The following is a 16,327-nucleotide window of genomic DNA, read 5'->3' as shown; positions in this document are numbered from 1 at the left end:
GTGAGATTAGTAAATACTTTATTGGTTATGACAAAATGAAGTGAGTTGGGGGGGGTGGCATGTCTCAGCATATAAAAAAAAAAAAACATGTTCTGACAAAGACGTTTCAGTCTACCTCATGTCTTATGTGGCATAAATGCTGTGGGTTTTGAAGAGCAGAACTGGAGCGTTTCAGATGTGTCACAGGAAGTCTAAAGCAAAAGTTCATGGCAAAGTGCTTCATTCAGTTTGTTTTGGGATCACATCTTTTTTTAATTCCCATATTCTGTTTGTGCAATCACACAATTCTTGAACACAAGCCAATGTGACGTGTCAATACATGATTTGACACACGAACACACTCAAATGTTTAGGCCAGAACTTTGCACGTGTTCTTTGCCATGACAGAGAGTCTCTAGGAATACAACAGATTGTCAGCTATAATATCTCTTTACATCAAATGACATATTCAATAAGAGCAGGACAGGGAGGGTTATGTTACATTCTCCCAAAATAAACAAACCTAGCAGCGTAATCCAACCGAAACATTCCCCACGCTGCAGATCCACGGATCAATCCATCCTGGAAAGATTTTTCACAGTTTGTAACATTACAGACATTGCGTATTTCAAATACATTAAATGACAGAATCGTCAGAATATGATGGATCGGCTAAACATTTAGTGTTGGATTGTTTGGAAGCGATGTAAAGACTTGCTTAAAGATTACAGTACAGATTTGCTGGGAACGTTTTAGGGAAAAATGAAAACGAAACAGAAATGGCTTTCTGATATGATCATTTTTAAGTTTACAAACATTTAAAGAGCAAGAAACATAAAATAAATGCAAGGACCCATAAAACAAACTGTTTGCGTTGAACCCAAATAAAGAGCACTTCCATTATTTAAACCTCATCACTTCAAACTAAACCTACACTGCTCTTCCACAAGGCTATATTAAATAAAGTCTTAATCTGGCCCTTCTTATACTGATATTCAAGAGAAAAATCCACAGATTTCTCAAAAAACAAAAACAACACATTCTAATAACCATCTCATTTCCAAAGATAATTTTCTGTAACACTTCAGCTCATTTTTCCTTTCTGCAAATTTCAACCGGAAAACAAACTTTTGACTCTCCCTTGAAATTCGGTCCAGAACCGAAGCCCCTCCCACCCTCGCAAACTCCACCTACAGTATGCCATGGCCTCTCCGTCTTGACCAATCGCAGACAATCTCACCAGTCCAGACGGCTAAGCCCCCATAGAGAGCATGACTCTGATTGGGCCAAGGTCATTGTGGGGGCGTGCTCACCATCACGTGCCAGCAACCAATCTCCACGGGACTCCTGTTTGGGGTCCGTGTCCCGCAGACAGGATGGGTGTGGTTACGTTTCTCTTTAAGTGCAAAAGTAGCTCCTATGCTAAAGCTCTGTCGTTATGGTGGTCTGTAAGTGGCTTTGAAATGCTCTTAAAGTTTGGCCTGTTGGAAGAAAGCCTGCAGACATACAAAAACAGTGCGTTAATACAACATACAGCAGCCTCATACATCCAAAAATCAAATGCTAATTCAAGACAGAACTTTCTGTACACGATTAGTGCATGTTAGTCTTAGAAACAAATGTGTCATCAAAATGTAACGTTATTCTCTGCCCTTTGTGTTGACATAAGAAAGGCCATGTGGGCAGGGAAAAACATCAATGACATCATAACCTTTACATAGCAATCCAATCAAATTCTGATGGATAATATCAAGTCCCGCCATACATTATTCCCAGTTTAACCCTCCTTTTGTGTTGGGGTCAATTTGACCCACATTCGGAATTTGCATCCAAAGTGATGTATTTTGAAAAGGCTGTACAAAATTTGAACCCTACGATGGTGTCAGGGGTCAGTTTGACCCACATGACTATCACCCCTGGAGTCGCGAGTTAGAATCCAGGGTGTGCTGAGTGACTCCAGCCAGGTCTCCTTAGCAACCAAATTGGCCCGGTTGCTAGGGAGGGTAGAGTCACATGGGGTAACCTCCTCGTGGTCGTGATTAGTGGTTCTCGCTCTCAATGGGGCGTGTGGTAAGTTGTGCGTGGATCGTGGAGAGTAGCATGAGCCTCCACATGCTGTGAGTCTCCGCGGTGTCATGCACAACGAGTCATGTGATAAGATGCACGGATTGACGGTCTCAGAAGCGGAGGCAACTGAGACTTGTCCTCCGACACCCGGATTGAGGTGAGTAACCGCGCCACCACGAGGACCTACTAAGCAGTAGGAATTAGGCATTGCAAATTGGGAGAAAAGGGGATAAAAGTAAACCCCAGTTTGAGAAACGCTGATTTAAAGGATGAGTTTGCCTTAGGATCAGATAGCAGTGAAGGAACACAGCAACCATCAAGAAGTGTGGGGCTATGGAAATCTAAAGATGGTAATATAAAATGGTCATGGTGTTTTGCATATGTCTTTAAAACAGAGCAAATTAGAAGGAAAACGTCCGACATACCTTCATGTAGTTCTTCAGTACTTTAACATCTGGCTGCTGGAGAACTTGACAGAGTTCCTGAGGAGTAAACAAGACATGACATTGATCAGACCGAACGGCACGTTTCCATCACAATCATTTCCACTATGAAAACACCTTAAAAGGAATATCCCAGGTTAAATACAAGTTAATCTCTATCGGCATAATTTATGGCATAATGCGAAACCCAGGTGTGTTAAACCGCTTAAGCGGCGTAAGGAAAACAGCGTTCTCGTCTAAATGATGTTTCAGAACGAAAAACGAAAAAATATAGCCACAAGACAAACAATATGTGTGATAAAATCACTTACTAACCGCATCTGTGGAAAGTTATAGACAATTATACACATAAACCCTGTAATCCTGTTAATTTAGTAGTCTGCTGCAAAACGATTTAAACAACTTAACAGCTCAAATAATCCACAAGTTTTAGAAGAATTACGGTAAGGACTTTTATAAAATTATAAACTTCACATTTCTGCCTTTAAACACTCCCAAAATTGTCCCCATTGACTTCCATTGTAAGTGTCTCACTGGAACAAAGATGTGCTTTTTTTCTCCCCAATTTGGAATGCCCAATTCCCAATGCGCTCTAAGTCCTCATGGTGGCGTAATGACTCGCCTCAATCCGGGTGGCGGAGGACGAATCTCAGTTGCCTCCGTGTCTGAGACCGTCAATCCGCGCATCTTATCACGTGGCTTGTTGAGCGCGTTACCGCGGAGACATAGCGCGTCTTCACGCCATCCACTGCGGCATCCACGCACAACTCACCACGCGTCCCACCGAGAACGAACCACATTATAGCGACCACAAGGAGGTTACCCCATGTGACTCTACCCTCCCTAGCAACCGGGCCAATTTGGTTGCTTAGGAGACCTGGCTGGAGTCACTCAGCACGCTCTGGATTCAAACTAGCGAGATCTGTGCTTTTTTAAAGGAGGGACGATTCCAAAATTAATTTTTGTGGTGATCAATATTATGCCACAAAATGCTGCCGGTTGAGCTTAACCTGGAATATTCCTTTAACGCTAATGTAATTGCTCAGAGTTACTCTAAGCATTAGGGATGGGACGATATGGTTATCTCACGATTCGGTTTGATATATACGATATGAGGTTTACAATTCGAAATTATCTCGATTCGATATTATAACACCTAAATAAAGTATGGCATACATGTTTTATTTTTTTTTTATGTTTGCGCAAAATGCATGTCATAATGTCTCATAAAAATAAAGCTCTTTAATACACAATATAAATGTTCAAAGTTTAAATAATAAGAGTTTCTCATATACCTTAATAATAAAAAAATCCCAAAACAAATGAGTCTCCAAAAATAGAGGGCTACATTCAGGCTGATCAGGTGCAGAACAAGCAATAGAACTGAACAGAACCTGTCCTGAAAAAGTATGTGAAAGTGTATATACAGGTGCATCTCAATAAATTAGAATGTCGTGGAAAAGTTCATTTATTTCAGTAATTCAACTCAAATTGTGAAACTCGTGTATTAAATAAATTCAATGCACACAGACTGAAGTAGTTTAAGTCTTTGGTTCTTTTAATTGTGATGATTTTGGTTCACATTTAACAAAAACCCACCAATTCACTATCTCAACAAATTAGAATACATCATAAGACCAATAAAAAAAACATTTTTAGTGAATTGTTGGCCTTCTGGAAAGTATGTTCATTTACTGTATATGTACTCAATACTTGGTAGGGGCTCCTTTTGCTTTAATTACTGCCTCAATTCGGCATGGCATGGAGGTGATCAGTTTGTGGCACTGCTGAGGTGGTATGGAAGCCCAGGTTTCTTTGACAGTGGCCTTCAGCTCATCTGCATTTTTTGGTCTCTTGTTTCTCATTTTCCTCTTGACAATACCCCATAGATTCTCTATGGGGTTCAGGTCTGGTGAGTTTGCTGGCCAGTCAAGCACACCAACACCATGGTCATTTAACCAACTTTTGGTGCTTTTGGCAGTGTGGGCAGGTGCCAAATCCTGCTGGAAAATGAAATCAGCATCTTTAAAAAGCTGGTCAGCAGAAGGAAGCATGAAGTGCTCCAAAATTTCTTGGTAAACGGGTGCAGTGATTTTGGTTTTCAAAAAACACAAAGGACCAACACCAGCAGATGACATTGCACCCCAAATCATCACAGACTGTGGAAACTTAACACTGGACTTCAAGCAACTTGGGCTATGAGCTTCTCCACCCTTCCTCCAGACTCTAGGACCTTGGTTTCCAAATGAAATACAAAACTTGCTCTCATCTGAAAAGAGGACTTTGGACCACTGGGCAACAGTCCAGTTCTTCTTCTCCTTAGCCCAGGTAAGACGCCTCTGATGTTGTCTGTGATTCAGGAGTGGCTTAACAAGAGGAATACGACAACTGTAGCCAAATTCCTTGACATGTCTGTGTGTGGTGGCTCTTGATGCCTTGACCCCAGCCTCAGTCCATTCCTTGTGAAGTTCACCCAAATTCTTGAATCGATTTTGCTTGACAATCCTCATAAGGCTGCGGTTCTCTCGGTTGGTTGTGCATCTTTTTCTTCCACACTTTTTCCTTCCACTCAAATTTCTGTTTACATGCTTGGATACAGCACTCTGTGAACAGCCAGCTTCTTTGGCAATGAATGTTTGTGGCTTACCCTCCTTGTGAAGGGTGTCAATGATTGTCTTCTGGACAACTGTCAGATCAGCAGTCTTCCCCATGATTGTGTAGCCTAGTGAACCAAACCGAGGACCATTTTGAAGGCTCAGGAAACCTTTGCAGGTGTTTTGAGTTGATTAGCTGATTGGCATGTCACCATATTCTAATTTTTTGAGATAGTGAATTGGTGGGTTTTTGTTAAATGTGAGCCAAAATCATCACAATTAAAAGAACCAAAGACTTAAACTACTTCAGTCTGTGTGCATTGAATTTATTTAATACACGAGTTTCACAATTTGAGTTGAATTACTGAAATAAATGAACTTTTCCACGACATTCTAATTTATTGAGATGCACCTGTATATATATATCATTTGTTTTTCTTTATTATTATAATCATATTTTAACTTTTTAAAAATATAAACTTACATAAAATATAAAATTGATACTTTCTATCAATTAATGTTATTTTTTGAAATTGTATATATAATAATGATATGCGCTGTCAATGTTTTAAATAATGTGTACAATTTACAAGTAATAACATTGAGTTTGCATTCATCTGTATAACAAGCACTATAATGGTACTGTCACTTTAAGAGTTCAACGAGCAACTCACAGACTCGCACAGCTGTTTCGGTTCATTTATTAATGAGAGTGTCTCGTTTTTACTGTAAAGAACAGAAAGGACATTACTCAATAAAAAAAGCATTTTTCAATGAAAGTGGAGTGCGTGATCTCATCTTTGATGGACACACATTACACGGAAGAAATGTTCCGTTTTAATATCAAGCACTTTTCTTCAAAACAAGGCAATTTGGGGCTGGGTAGCTCAGCGAGTATTGACGCTGACTACCACCCCTGGAGTCACGAGTTCGAATCCAGGGCGTGCTGAGGGAGGGTAGAGTCACATGGGGTAACCTCCTCGTGGTCGCTATAATGTGGTTCTCGCTCTCGGTGGGGTGCGTGGTGAGTTGTGCGTGGATGCCGCGGGGAATAGCGTGAAGCCTCCACATGCGCTACGTCTCCACGGTAACGTGCTCAACAAGTCACGTGATAAGATGCGTGGATTGACGGTCTCAGACGCGGAGGCAACTGAGATTCGTCCTCCGCCACCCGGATTGAGGCGAGTCACTACACCACCACGAAGACTTAGAGCGCATTGGGAATTGGGCATTCCAAATTGGGGAGAAAAATCACAAAAAACAACAAAAGGCAATTTTCCAGTACTTGAATTTCTAAAAGCTAAATTCAAGCACTTTTAAGCACTTCAAGGACCTTGTGTGAACCCTGTAAACAGTGTAGAAAAATTTGCAGGAGGGGTGAAATCAAGCGATAAAGAGATTATGATGTTTGAAGGGTCATATCATTTATGATCACATGGAAAGAAAACAATGTTTCAAATTTAGAAATATCGAGTTTTGGTTCGTCATTTTTTTGGTTCGCGATATATCGCAATTCAGTATATCGTCCCATCCCTACAAAGCATCCACAGCTAATGTAATGAATCCTGATTAAAGCAGATGTGATGGACAGGTGTGTTTGAAGTACCCGTGTAATCTCAGGTGACACCTGTAGCGAGGGCAGATACTCCTGTAGAAACTGAATACACTCCAGCCCCTGAGCAAAGCCAACAAACATCGTCAGCATTACCACACATCATCTTTAAACACTGGGAATTATTATCAACATGTACCATCCAGCTCTTAAGCCAATAGCTTCAGCTTTAAAATCTGATTGGATGAGCCATGTCAAAGCCATTGCAACAGTCAAATATATTAATACATCAAGTTACTACAAAACATTAAAAGGGCAAACAAATAAGATGATACGAGACTCACTCTTTTGAGATGAATCATATGCAGTGTGATTGTGCACTCCGACAGCGTCTGCACCAGAAGAGTGGACCGTTACAGATCACATCCAATCAGAATGTCTACATTATTTAATAAAAAGCTGTTAAGAAGCCACAGTGACTTACCAAGACAGTCTGAGCATCTGAGAGGTCAAAGGTCGGTTTTAGAGGGGCCATGAAGCATGCTGGGATGATGTGTTTATAGATAAAATCAGGAAATCCCACCAGACCGTCTTTGCCACCTGACAAAGACAGAAAACAAGTTATCAGTCGAGATGTTGACATGCCGTTGCCTTAATAATGAATGCATGTGCAAAAGCATTAATAAACACAATATGAACTTCATTATAGGATTAGGGCGGTCAGGAAATGAAATTTGGCAGACGATTAATTGTCAAACAAATAATTGCGATTATGACGATTAATTGTCATATTTCTTTGGGTGCATCTGTGCTTCATACACCTTAAGAAGTCATTTTTACGTATTTAACTTCAAATATACAAATCAAATAATAAAACAGGGAAATATAATTTCCTTTTAAGGCTTTAAAACTTCTAATTGACATGAAAAATAATATTTTAAATATAAAAATATTTCTAAATACTTAAAAAATAGTTTTTGGAACTACTACATTTTAATATTATTTTTTATAAATATTTCTATTATATAACATTATTTTATATTGTATTATATTTTGCAGTAGTAAAATATTTCTGTCCTAATTTCTTCACTTTCACACGTTATTTTAATGCTCTTTGATTAAATCCACAAGCTCTTATTTCTCATGAAGCAAAACATTTAAGATTTAATTTCATCATTTTATCACTCCACAGAAATAAAGTAAGTGTGCATCGTCTGCTCTGTCTCACTGCGTTTTTGAAGTGCACAATAATCACGGTTATCTCAAATAACCACGATCGGATGATAATTTAATAACCGCGACAGGCCTATATAGGATTACGATTTGTCTAATTCTGTCAGTGTGAAAAGAGCTTTCTCAGTGTTTGCTGATGTTTGGGAGTGTTTTTGTACCCCAGAGCTCCACTAGTCTGGAGAGGATGATGAAGCAGGTTTTCTGGGCGATCGGGTCCGGGAAATCCACGGCTCCCTGGATGATGGTGAACAGCACACGCTCAATGTTTTCAGCTCCTGCCAAACAACAACATCAAAATAGGTGAGGTCATGTTTTCAGGCACCCAGCTGGTGTTTGTGAGCAAGAAGTGGCATCTCTCACCCTGATTGGCCATGACCTCATTCATGCCGCTGCTGGCGATGGTCTGAATGAAACTGAAATAGCTTCTTCTCAACATCTGCTTCTCCAACGCTGCCGTCTGATCGTTCTCCTCCGCTGGACGAGACAGCACTTCAAATATGGCCATCACCAGCGGCATGAAGACTTCCTGCAGGAACGGAGACACCTGGTTCTAGAGGGGGAGAGAGTCAATATCACTTAAATACAAGAGTCTGCAAACTATTTACGAGATGTGCTAATGCCGTGTCCTAACTAGGCATGACGTGTCATGTTGTTAAATATGCAGACGATAGTTCTTCTCTCCCTGCTTTCACGCTTGGAGTATGACGACAGCCCTGCACTGCAAGAGTTTATTACCTGGTACGATGGAGCTATGTTCTGAGCAAAGTAAACTCCTTCAGTGTCCAAAAATCTATCTTGATAACTTTTTAAAGCATTTTATGGAGAGTATTTTATGTTTTTCATTTATATGTTGGTTTTCATCGCTCTCTTAAGAATAGGAACCGTCTGCAAACTATAGTTAAGACTCATTCGAAAATTACTGGTGTGCCCTTGTGGACTTTAACTAATTTTTACGAACAGCAAGTTTGAACCCTTGTGCATCAATTAAAAAAAAGTTACTCGGAGGTCCTTTGAGGACAAAAATGTCCACGTCAAAAAATTATATATTAATATTATTTTCCACTTTCACTGAGTTAGATTTTTTAGCCAACATCAGTCCTGATCATAACTACCAAATATTCATTCATTTTCAGGATTTTAACCCTTTCAATGCCAGTTTATACATAATACCACTGTTGTTTTTACACACACACACACACATTTCTCAATACACACATACAAAACGCACTTTTCAACGCTCACACACAATTTTATCTGCATCATTTATTCAATTGTCCTGCAGTGCTCTGTAATACAGCACACAGAAAATAGGGGAAAAGCTTGTATTTGCTCCATAGGCTAAACATGAGAAAAATGGCGCCATCTGGTGGAAAATATTAAACATGTAAATTTTGAAGCCAGGGCTCCGGAATGAAAGTATAATATCATAGAATTCATGATTTTATGCTTTAATAGCACTGGGGTCAAATATTGAATTTTTTTTTTTTTTTTTTTTTCTCCCAATTTGGAATGCCCAATTCCCAATGTGCTTTTTTTAAGTCCTCGTGGTCGTGTAGCGATTTGCCTCAGTCTGGTGGCGGAGGACGAATCTCAGTTGCCTCCACGTCTGAGAACGTCAACCCATGCATCTTATCACGTGGCTTGTTGAGCGTGTTGCCACGGAGACACAGGGCGTGTGGAGGCTTCACGCCATCCACTGTGGCAACCACGCTGCACTCACCACGTGCCCCACCGAGAACTAACCACATTATAGTGACCACAAGGAGTTTACCCCATGTGACTCTACCCTCCCTAGCAACCGGGCCAATTTGGTTGCTTAGGAGACTTGTCTGGAGTCACTCTTCACGCACTGGGATTCGAACTAGCGAGCTAGCGAACTCCAGGAGGTGGTAGCCAGCGTATTTTGAGCTCATTGTATTACATGCAGTTACATGAGAAACGATCTAAAACACTTAAAAAAAACCGGCACACATGACCATGACATCCATAAAAGCTGCATGATTGATTACATTGAACCTGAAAGCGTGGTATGATGTTCCATGAGTTTAATCAAAATGATTATGCTCCCTTTCTCCATTGTGATTGGTCTGACTGATTTGGGTGAGCGCGCTTGTTTGCTCAGTGAAGTTTAGTTTTGTGAAATAACCGGAAATACGCGCCTGATTTTCAATTCATAACACGCATACATTATAAAACATAGAAAATAGCAGTAAAATGTAAGTTATGCACTGGAGAGAAACAACTCTCGTGCATCAAACAGCACATGTCCCGTTTCAACGCACCTGAAGCAGCAACCGCTCCACATTAAACTGAATGCTTATTATGATCTTCTTTGAAGTGTTTATAAAGTGCTCTTGTGTGCTGGACATCTTGGGTCATGTTTTTTATGCTTCAATTTGTCTCTGTCATTTTTCAAACGAATTTCATCATGCAACACATTTTTACTGGGCTGCAAAGTGACGTCACTGACGGAGTTTCTCCGTGCTCGCCGCATAATTTCAACTAATCGACGATTTTCATTATCGATAATGCTGCAGCCCTAAATGTTGCATTTTTTTTCTTCTCTATAAATACTACAAATCCTGCACAGCAGCTCGAAAGTTTTTACAAAAGTTACTAGCCGGACTTTTAAAACTGTGGTTCGTCCTCACTGAGCATGGAAGGATCACTAACGAAGGCACCGATGGCGAGCGGCTGGTGGCGTCCCCCCGCCCGAGGCGAACCCCGGTTCGTCCTCACTGAGCGAGGTCACTTGTACCCTCGGCGCGCTGTGGGTGAGGTTGTGCAACCTCCGGCGCGACCACGGCCGTGCAGCGTCGTCTCCTTTCACGCGCACGGCCTCCGACACGTGCCGCCCCCCGCGGTTACCCGCCTGGTGGACCTCCTCCTTCCACGGAAGTGGCCCGCCGTGGGTTCAAAGCGGTCTCGGCTGTCTAATGACACACTTTTCTTGATCAACGAGAAGCGTTTGCTGTTCTGACTCCACCCAAATAGTTCCACTTTTTGGAATAGCAGGTACTAAAAAGGTTCCTGGTTTGGTTCAGGTTTTAGTTGCACGTGGAACTAGTTCACGTGGAGGAAAAACAACGAGAACCTGAAATAGTTCCAGGAACAAGGAAAAGTTCCTGCAGTGGAAAAATACCTAAAACGTGTAACAGGACAGGCACAAATGCATCAGTTTCACTCTGCTGTAGGTGTTTCCTCTGAAAGGAAAATATAAAATGAGGATTCTGTACCTTAAACTTGGCTGTCATCTGACTGATGAGGGGGATGAACTCCTGCATATCTTTGGGTTCACAGTCTTTTAGCATGTGCTGTGACGCCGCAGGGATGAAGGGCAGCACCTCTTCCTCCAGACAGATGATCATACGGTGCAGGAATGAACGCACAGCACTGCGCAGCGGCCCTCGCTGAACGGGACAGCCAAGTGCGGGCAGAAATGTTTGCAGACAGTCCAGATACACCTCGGAGCAGCCGCACTGCCTCACCGTCTGCTTATTACTGAATGCCTTACTGGTGCGACTGACATGGAGAAAACACAACCAGATCATCACAGAGAAAACACAGGACACACACCACATCCTGGAGAATTATAAGAAACTGCTGCTCAAATTCTGTCTAGACAGGCAGCTCACTAAGGACTGATTGGCTAACTGACTGATTGATAAATAATTATCAATTATTTTGTAGGCAAAAATGCAAAAAGCAAGCAACATCGTGAATAGTTTTGGTGATTTTAACAAGCCTTTCAGTTGGCCATTAAATAAAAGACTTGTGTTTAATCACTTGAAGTTCATGTAAGTCAGCAAGTAAACATGTTTAAAATAAAAGTATTTGTTTAGTAATACTTATGCATAAAAATCATTCAATATTTTTGATTGTGTTCATTTAGTGAAAAACAGTATGGAAGAACACGCCTTTTTAAGTAGTTACTCATTACACTGCACATTTTGAATATTTAGGCAACAACGGCACACAGGGTATCTACAGGTTTAGCGTAATTTTAATCATTTTTTATGCCATTTCTAAAAATAATTTAGGACCATATATGTAACAAAAAAAGTAATTAACTGCGAGGTCAATACGGTTAAGTTTATATATATTTTAAAAAATCCCTTTTGATAATATTTGATATTCTCAGATGGCTTAACCTCGTGCGACCCCCGTGTCCTCATGCGTGGACATTGTGCTTTGTTTTCGCTATACGCTATGCATAACCTAATTTCATTTAAACTGACTGATCTCAGTTCAGGACACTCTGGGATGTCAGTAAAGGGTTAAACTTTCGACACAAGGAGTCATGTGGCAAAACAACATGGCACTGATCACAGCGGAGTTTGTCTTTGGGAGAAATGCCAACAAAACTACATCTGGTAAGAAACCTCATTAAGTTTTTACATTGAAACCTGTTTGAGTCAAAAGATTAGAGTCTCTAGTTTCATCCCATATGCCATTTTTTTCAAATTTGAGTGATTTATCACAAAACGGGACAACGTTAAACACAATGACTACTTACGAAGACTACAGGGCTATTTTTCCCTTTGAAATCCTATATTTACTGTGTATTATCACATTGAGAAAAAAAATGTTGCTTTCAGAGGCTTTATATGGAGTTAGGATGAAAATAAGGTGCATTTCAAACTGTTCTGAGACCAGTGCAGACAGACAGCACACTGGAGGTTAAGTCATTCACTAAATAGGGAGCAAGGGAGCATCCTATAGCTCTCTATGCAGTTAAGTGCATTCACTTCTAAAATCTGATCAAAAGTTCAGTTTCAGGCTGCAGATGATGTTTGGATCACTCAACATGTTGTAACAAAACTCAAATCAGATAATGTTTATTTGTATAGTATTTTATTTGTGCTTTTCCCAATACACATTGTTCCAAAGCAGCTTTACAGAAAATCAGCTGTAATGTCTGTAACGTCTCCAAAACATGAATAACCAACAATAAAAAAATAAATAAAAATAAAAAAATCGGACTTTCAATAGCTTGGTATTATTTAAAATTTCAAAACTTAGTCCCACTGTCCACATATGATGACATACATTTTTAGGAAAATTATTTGATCTAGATTTTTTTATTTTTTTTGCATGTTTATTAGGGGCTGTTAGTTACAAATCAAAAAGGCAAATGGAAAATGCACACAGCAGTCATGCTCTGAGGTTAAAAGGGTGATTTTTACCCCCCAAAGAATCATCATTTGGACCAAAGAGCACTGTTTTTTTCTCTCTGACTGAGTTAATGGAAAAATATTATCTGATTGCATTTATACAGTTGTGCTCAAAAGTTTGCATACCCTTGGAGAGTTGGTAATATATGTACCATTTTTAAAGAAAACATGAGTGAGCAGGCAAAACACATTTCTTTTATTTCTTATGGGATTCATATTCAACTGTAGGTTATAACAGAATGGCACAATCATAAAACAAAACATGGCAACAAAGAAAACAACGAAATGACCCCTGTTCAAAAGTCTGCATACCCTTAGTTCTTAATACTGTGTATTGCCCCCTTTAGCATCAATGACAGCGTGCAGTCTTTTGTAATAGTTGTCTATGAGGCCCCAAATTCTTGCAGGCGGTATAGCTGCCCATTCGTCTTGGCAAAATGCCTCCAGGTCATGCAAAGTCTTTGGTCGTCTAGCATGAACCGCACATTTGAGATCTCCCCAGAGTGGCTCGATGATATTAAGGTCAGGAGACTGTGATGGCCACTCCAGATCCTTCACCTTTTTCTGCTGTAACCACTGGAGGGTCAACTTGCCTTGTGTTTAGGGTCATTGTCGTGCTGGAAAGTTCAAGAGCGTCCCATGCACAGCTTTCGTGCAGAAGAATGCAAATTGTCTGCCAGTATTTTCTGATAACATGCTGCATTCATCTTGCCATCAATTTTCACAAGATTCCCCGTTCAGCTCACACACCCCCAAAACATCAGTGAGCCACCACCATGCTTCACAGTGGGGATGGTATTCTTTTCACTATAGGCCTTGTTGACCCCTCTCCAATCATAGCACTTATGTTTGTGACAATAAAGCTCTATTTTGGTCTCATCACTCCAAATTACAGTGTGCCAGAAGCTGTGAGGCGTGTCAAGGTGTTGTCGGGCATATTGTAACTGGGCTTTTTTGTGGCATTGTCGCAGTAAAGGCTTCTTTCTGGCAACTCGACCATGCAGCTCATTTTTGTTCAAGTATCGTCGTATTGTGCTCCTTGAAACAACCACACCGTCTTTTTCCAGAGCAGCCTGTATTTCTCCTGAGGTTACCTGTGGGTTTTTCTTTGTATCCTGAACAATTCTTCTGGCAGTTGTGGCTGAAATCTTTCTTGGTCTACCTGACCTTGGCTTGGTATCAAGAAATCCCTGAATTTTCCACTTCTTAATGAATGATTGAACAGTGCTGACTGGCATTTTCAAGGCTTTGGATATCTTTTTATATCCTTTTCCATCTTTATAAAGTTCCATTACCTTGTTACGCAGGTCTTGTGACAGTTCTTTTCTGCTCCCCATGGCTCAGTATCTAGCCTGCTCAGTGCATCCACGTGAGCGCTAACAAACTCATTGACTATTTATACACAGACACTAATTGCAATTTAAAAAGACACAGGTGTGGGAAATTAACCTTTAATTGACATTTAAACCTGTGTGTGTCACCTTGTGTGTCTATAACAAGGCCAAACATTCAAGGGTATGTAAACTTTTGATCAGGGCCATTTAGGTGATTTCTGTTAACATTATGATTTAAAAATGAGCCAAACAACTATGTGATGATAAATGGCTTCATATGATCACTATCCTTAAATAAAAGACAGTTTTTTGCATGATCAGTCATATTTTCAAAATCAATGCCAAAATTTCACAATTTCTGCCAGGGAATGCAAACTTTTGAGCACAACTGTGTGTATATATATATATATATATATATATATATATATGCAACAATATATTAACACAATAAATAAATATCATACAGTGCAAATGCAATACAAGATGCAAAATGTTGTTGTTTTTAAATCCGACAGTGTGTTGCACACTCAAAAGCAGATTATTAGATTTTCATGCACATCTCAGCCGACAATATTGAAGACTTTTTACAGCCTTAAATTTAAAAAATTACATTAATGACTTTTTAATTATCCACGGACACCCTGCGGTGGCATAGGTAACTTTAAGACATTTGAGAAACATACATCAAGATATTGAAAAGGCTGAAAAATATCAATGCTTTAAAAGTATCTTACAATGATAACTGTGTGTGTGTGTGTTTATGTTTGTTTACCTGGCAAAGCCCACAGCGTGACTCAGACAGTCAGCCAGCACCGTCTGTCTCACTTCATTAGCTTCCTGCGGCAGTTTTGCGAGCAGCATGCGGAACGCCTCCATCAGTGGTGTGAGAAGACTGCGCATCAGAGCTTGTTTACGCTCGGCCGGAGACTCTCCGTTCACGATCAGCACGCCGGCCGTCTCAAACATGAATAGCTGATCGTCACTGCTCAACAGCGCAGGAAACCCGTTCTCCTGGAGAGAGACAACCGATTGATCACTCAGGAGACATTCAGAGCAAAACTACAATGCAAACATATGTAAAAAGTTTTAAGGATAAACAGTGCAGTGAGCAGTTACCGGGGGTGCAAGCTCCAACAGGTCCTGTATTCTTCTCAGTATGTCTTCGATAAATGCATTCATCTGTTTACTGCACCGAGAAACAAACAAGCAAACATGCAAGATGCTCCAATATAACAAAGGTGGATGATACTGATAATTATTTGCTAAATATAATTACAAAATCAATACTGTTTGCAATAAAACTGCAATTAAGCACCTGAACACTTTCTTTTTTTTTTGTCCCCCACACCCCGGCCATTCATTTCCAATGGACGGTCATTTTTGACCGGGAACACAACAGGTGTAACAAAGTGAAATAAAACCTATAAAATGTAGTCCAATTTTTTGGTGTGTTTTTTCAGATACCATATGTGAACAAAGTCAAGGAATTTTATTAAAAAAAATAAAAATAATAATAATAAAAATAAAAAAATAAAACAAATTGTCCTGTTCAGAATGACTGGAACACAACATAAGGGTTAAAACAAACAATTCCTTATATTTACAATAACAATGTGACAAATACAACTACAGCCAAACGCTCTTTGGATCTTTAACTGATTATGAATGTCATGATGTGTATGTGTAATTGTTTCAATTAATTGTGTGTGTGTTTGTGTGTACAGAATGACTCACTGCAAGGTTTTGATGAAGCGTGAGAACAGGTAAGCCACTCGACTGCGCACCTTTGGACTGCTGTGTCTCAGACCACGATGATCCAAAAACGCCATCTGAGCAGAAAGCACACACAAACACTCTTGAGAACTTCCACACAAACCAAACTGTGGTTTGATAGTCTTAACAGAATTGACATTTTTTAATTAGTGTACATGACAACGGATGTTTGGAGCTT

At 40.1% G+C, this 16,327-nt stretch overlaps 1 protein-coding gene across 2 annotated transcripts in view; it reads right to left on the bottom strand.

Annotated features, from left to right (window-relative positions):
* Position 1: 1 nt before the first annotated feature.
* The window catches only part of xpot (exportin, tRNA (nuclear export receptor for tRNAs)), a 29,813-nt gene continuing 13,487 nt past the window's right edge, over positions 2 to 16,327 (bottom strand). For both annotated transcript variants that reach the window (XM_051690547.1, XM_051690548.1), the window contains exons 15-25: positions 16,111 to 16,205; positions 15,493 to 15,562; positions 15,149 to 15,387; positions 11,105 to 11,390; positions 8,229 to 8,418; positions 8,027 to 8,143; positions 7,120 to 7,235; positions 6,980 to 7,027; positions 6,690 to 6,758; positions 2,472 to 2,528; positions 2 to 1,475 (exon numbers count right to left, since the gene is read on the bottom strand). In XM_051690547.1, the coding sequence (XP_051546507.1) occupies positions 1,449 to 1,475; positions 2,472 to 2,528; positions 6,690 to 6,758; positions 6,980 to 7,027; positions 7,120 to 7,235; positions 8,027 to 8,143; positions 8,229 to 8,418; positions 11,105 to 11,390; positions 15,149 to 15,387; positions 15,493 to 15,562; positions 16,111 to 16,205 (1,314 nt within the window). In that variant the 3' untranslated portion in view covers positions 2 to 1,448. The remainder of the gene's footprint in view (positions 1,476 to 2,471; positions 2,529 to 6,689; positions 6,759 to 6,979; positions 7,028 to 7,119; positions 7,236 to 8,026; positions 8,144 to 8,228; positions 8,419 to 11,104; positions 11,391 to 15,148; positions 15,388 to 15,492; positions 15,563 to 16,110; positions 16,206 to 16,327) is intronic.

The sequence above is a fragment of the Myxocyprinus asiaticus genome, chromosome 47 (assembly GCF_019703515.2).
Source record: "Myxocyprinus asiaticus isolate MX2 ecotype Aquarium Trade chromosome 47, UBuf_Myxa_2, whole genome shotgun sequence".
In the NCBI taxonomy this organism is placed as follows: domain Eukaryota; kingdom Metazoa; phylum Chordata; class Actinopteri; order Cypriniformes; family Catostomidae; genus Myxocyprinus; species Myxocyprinus asiaticus.
The sequence above is the reverse complement of the archived record's forward strand: the minus strand, read 5'-3'. Positions and strand labels throughout refer to the sequence as shown.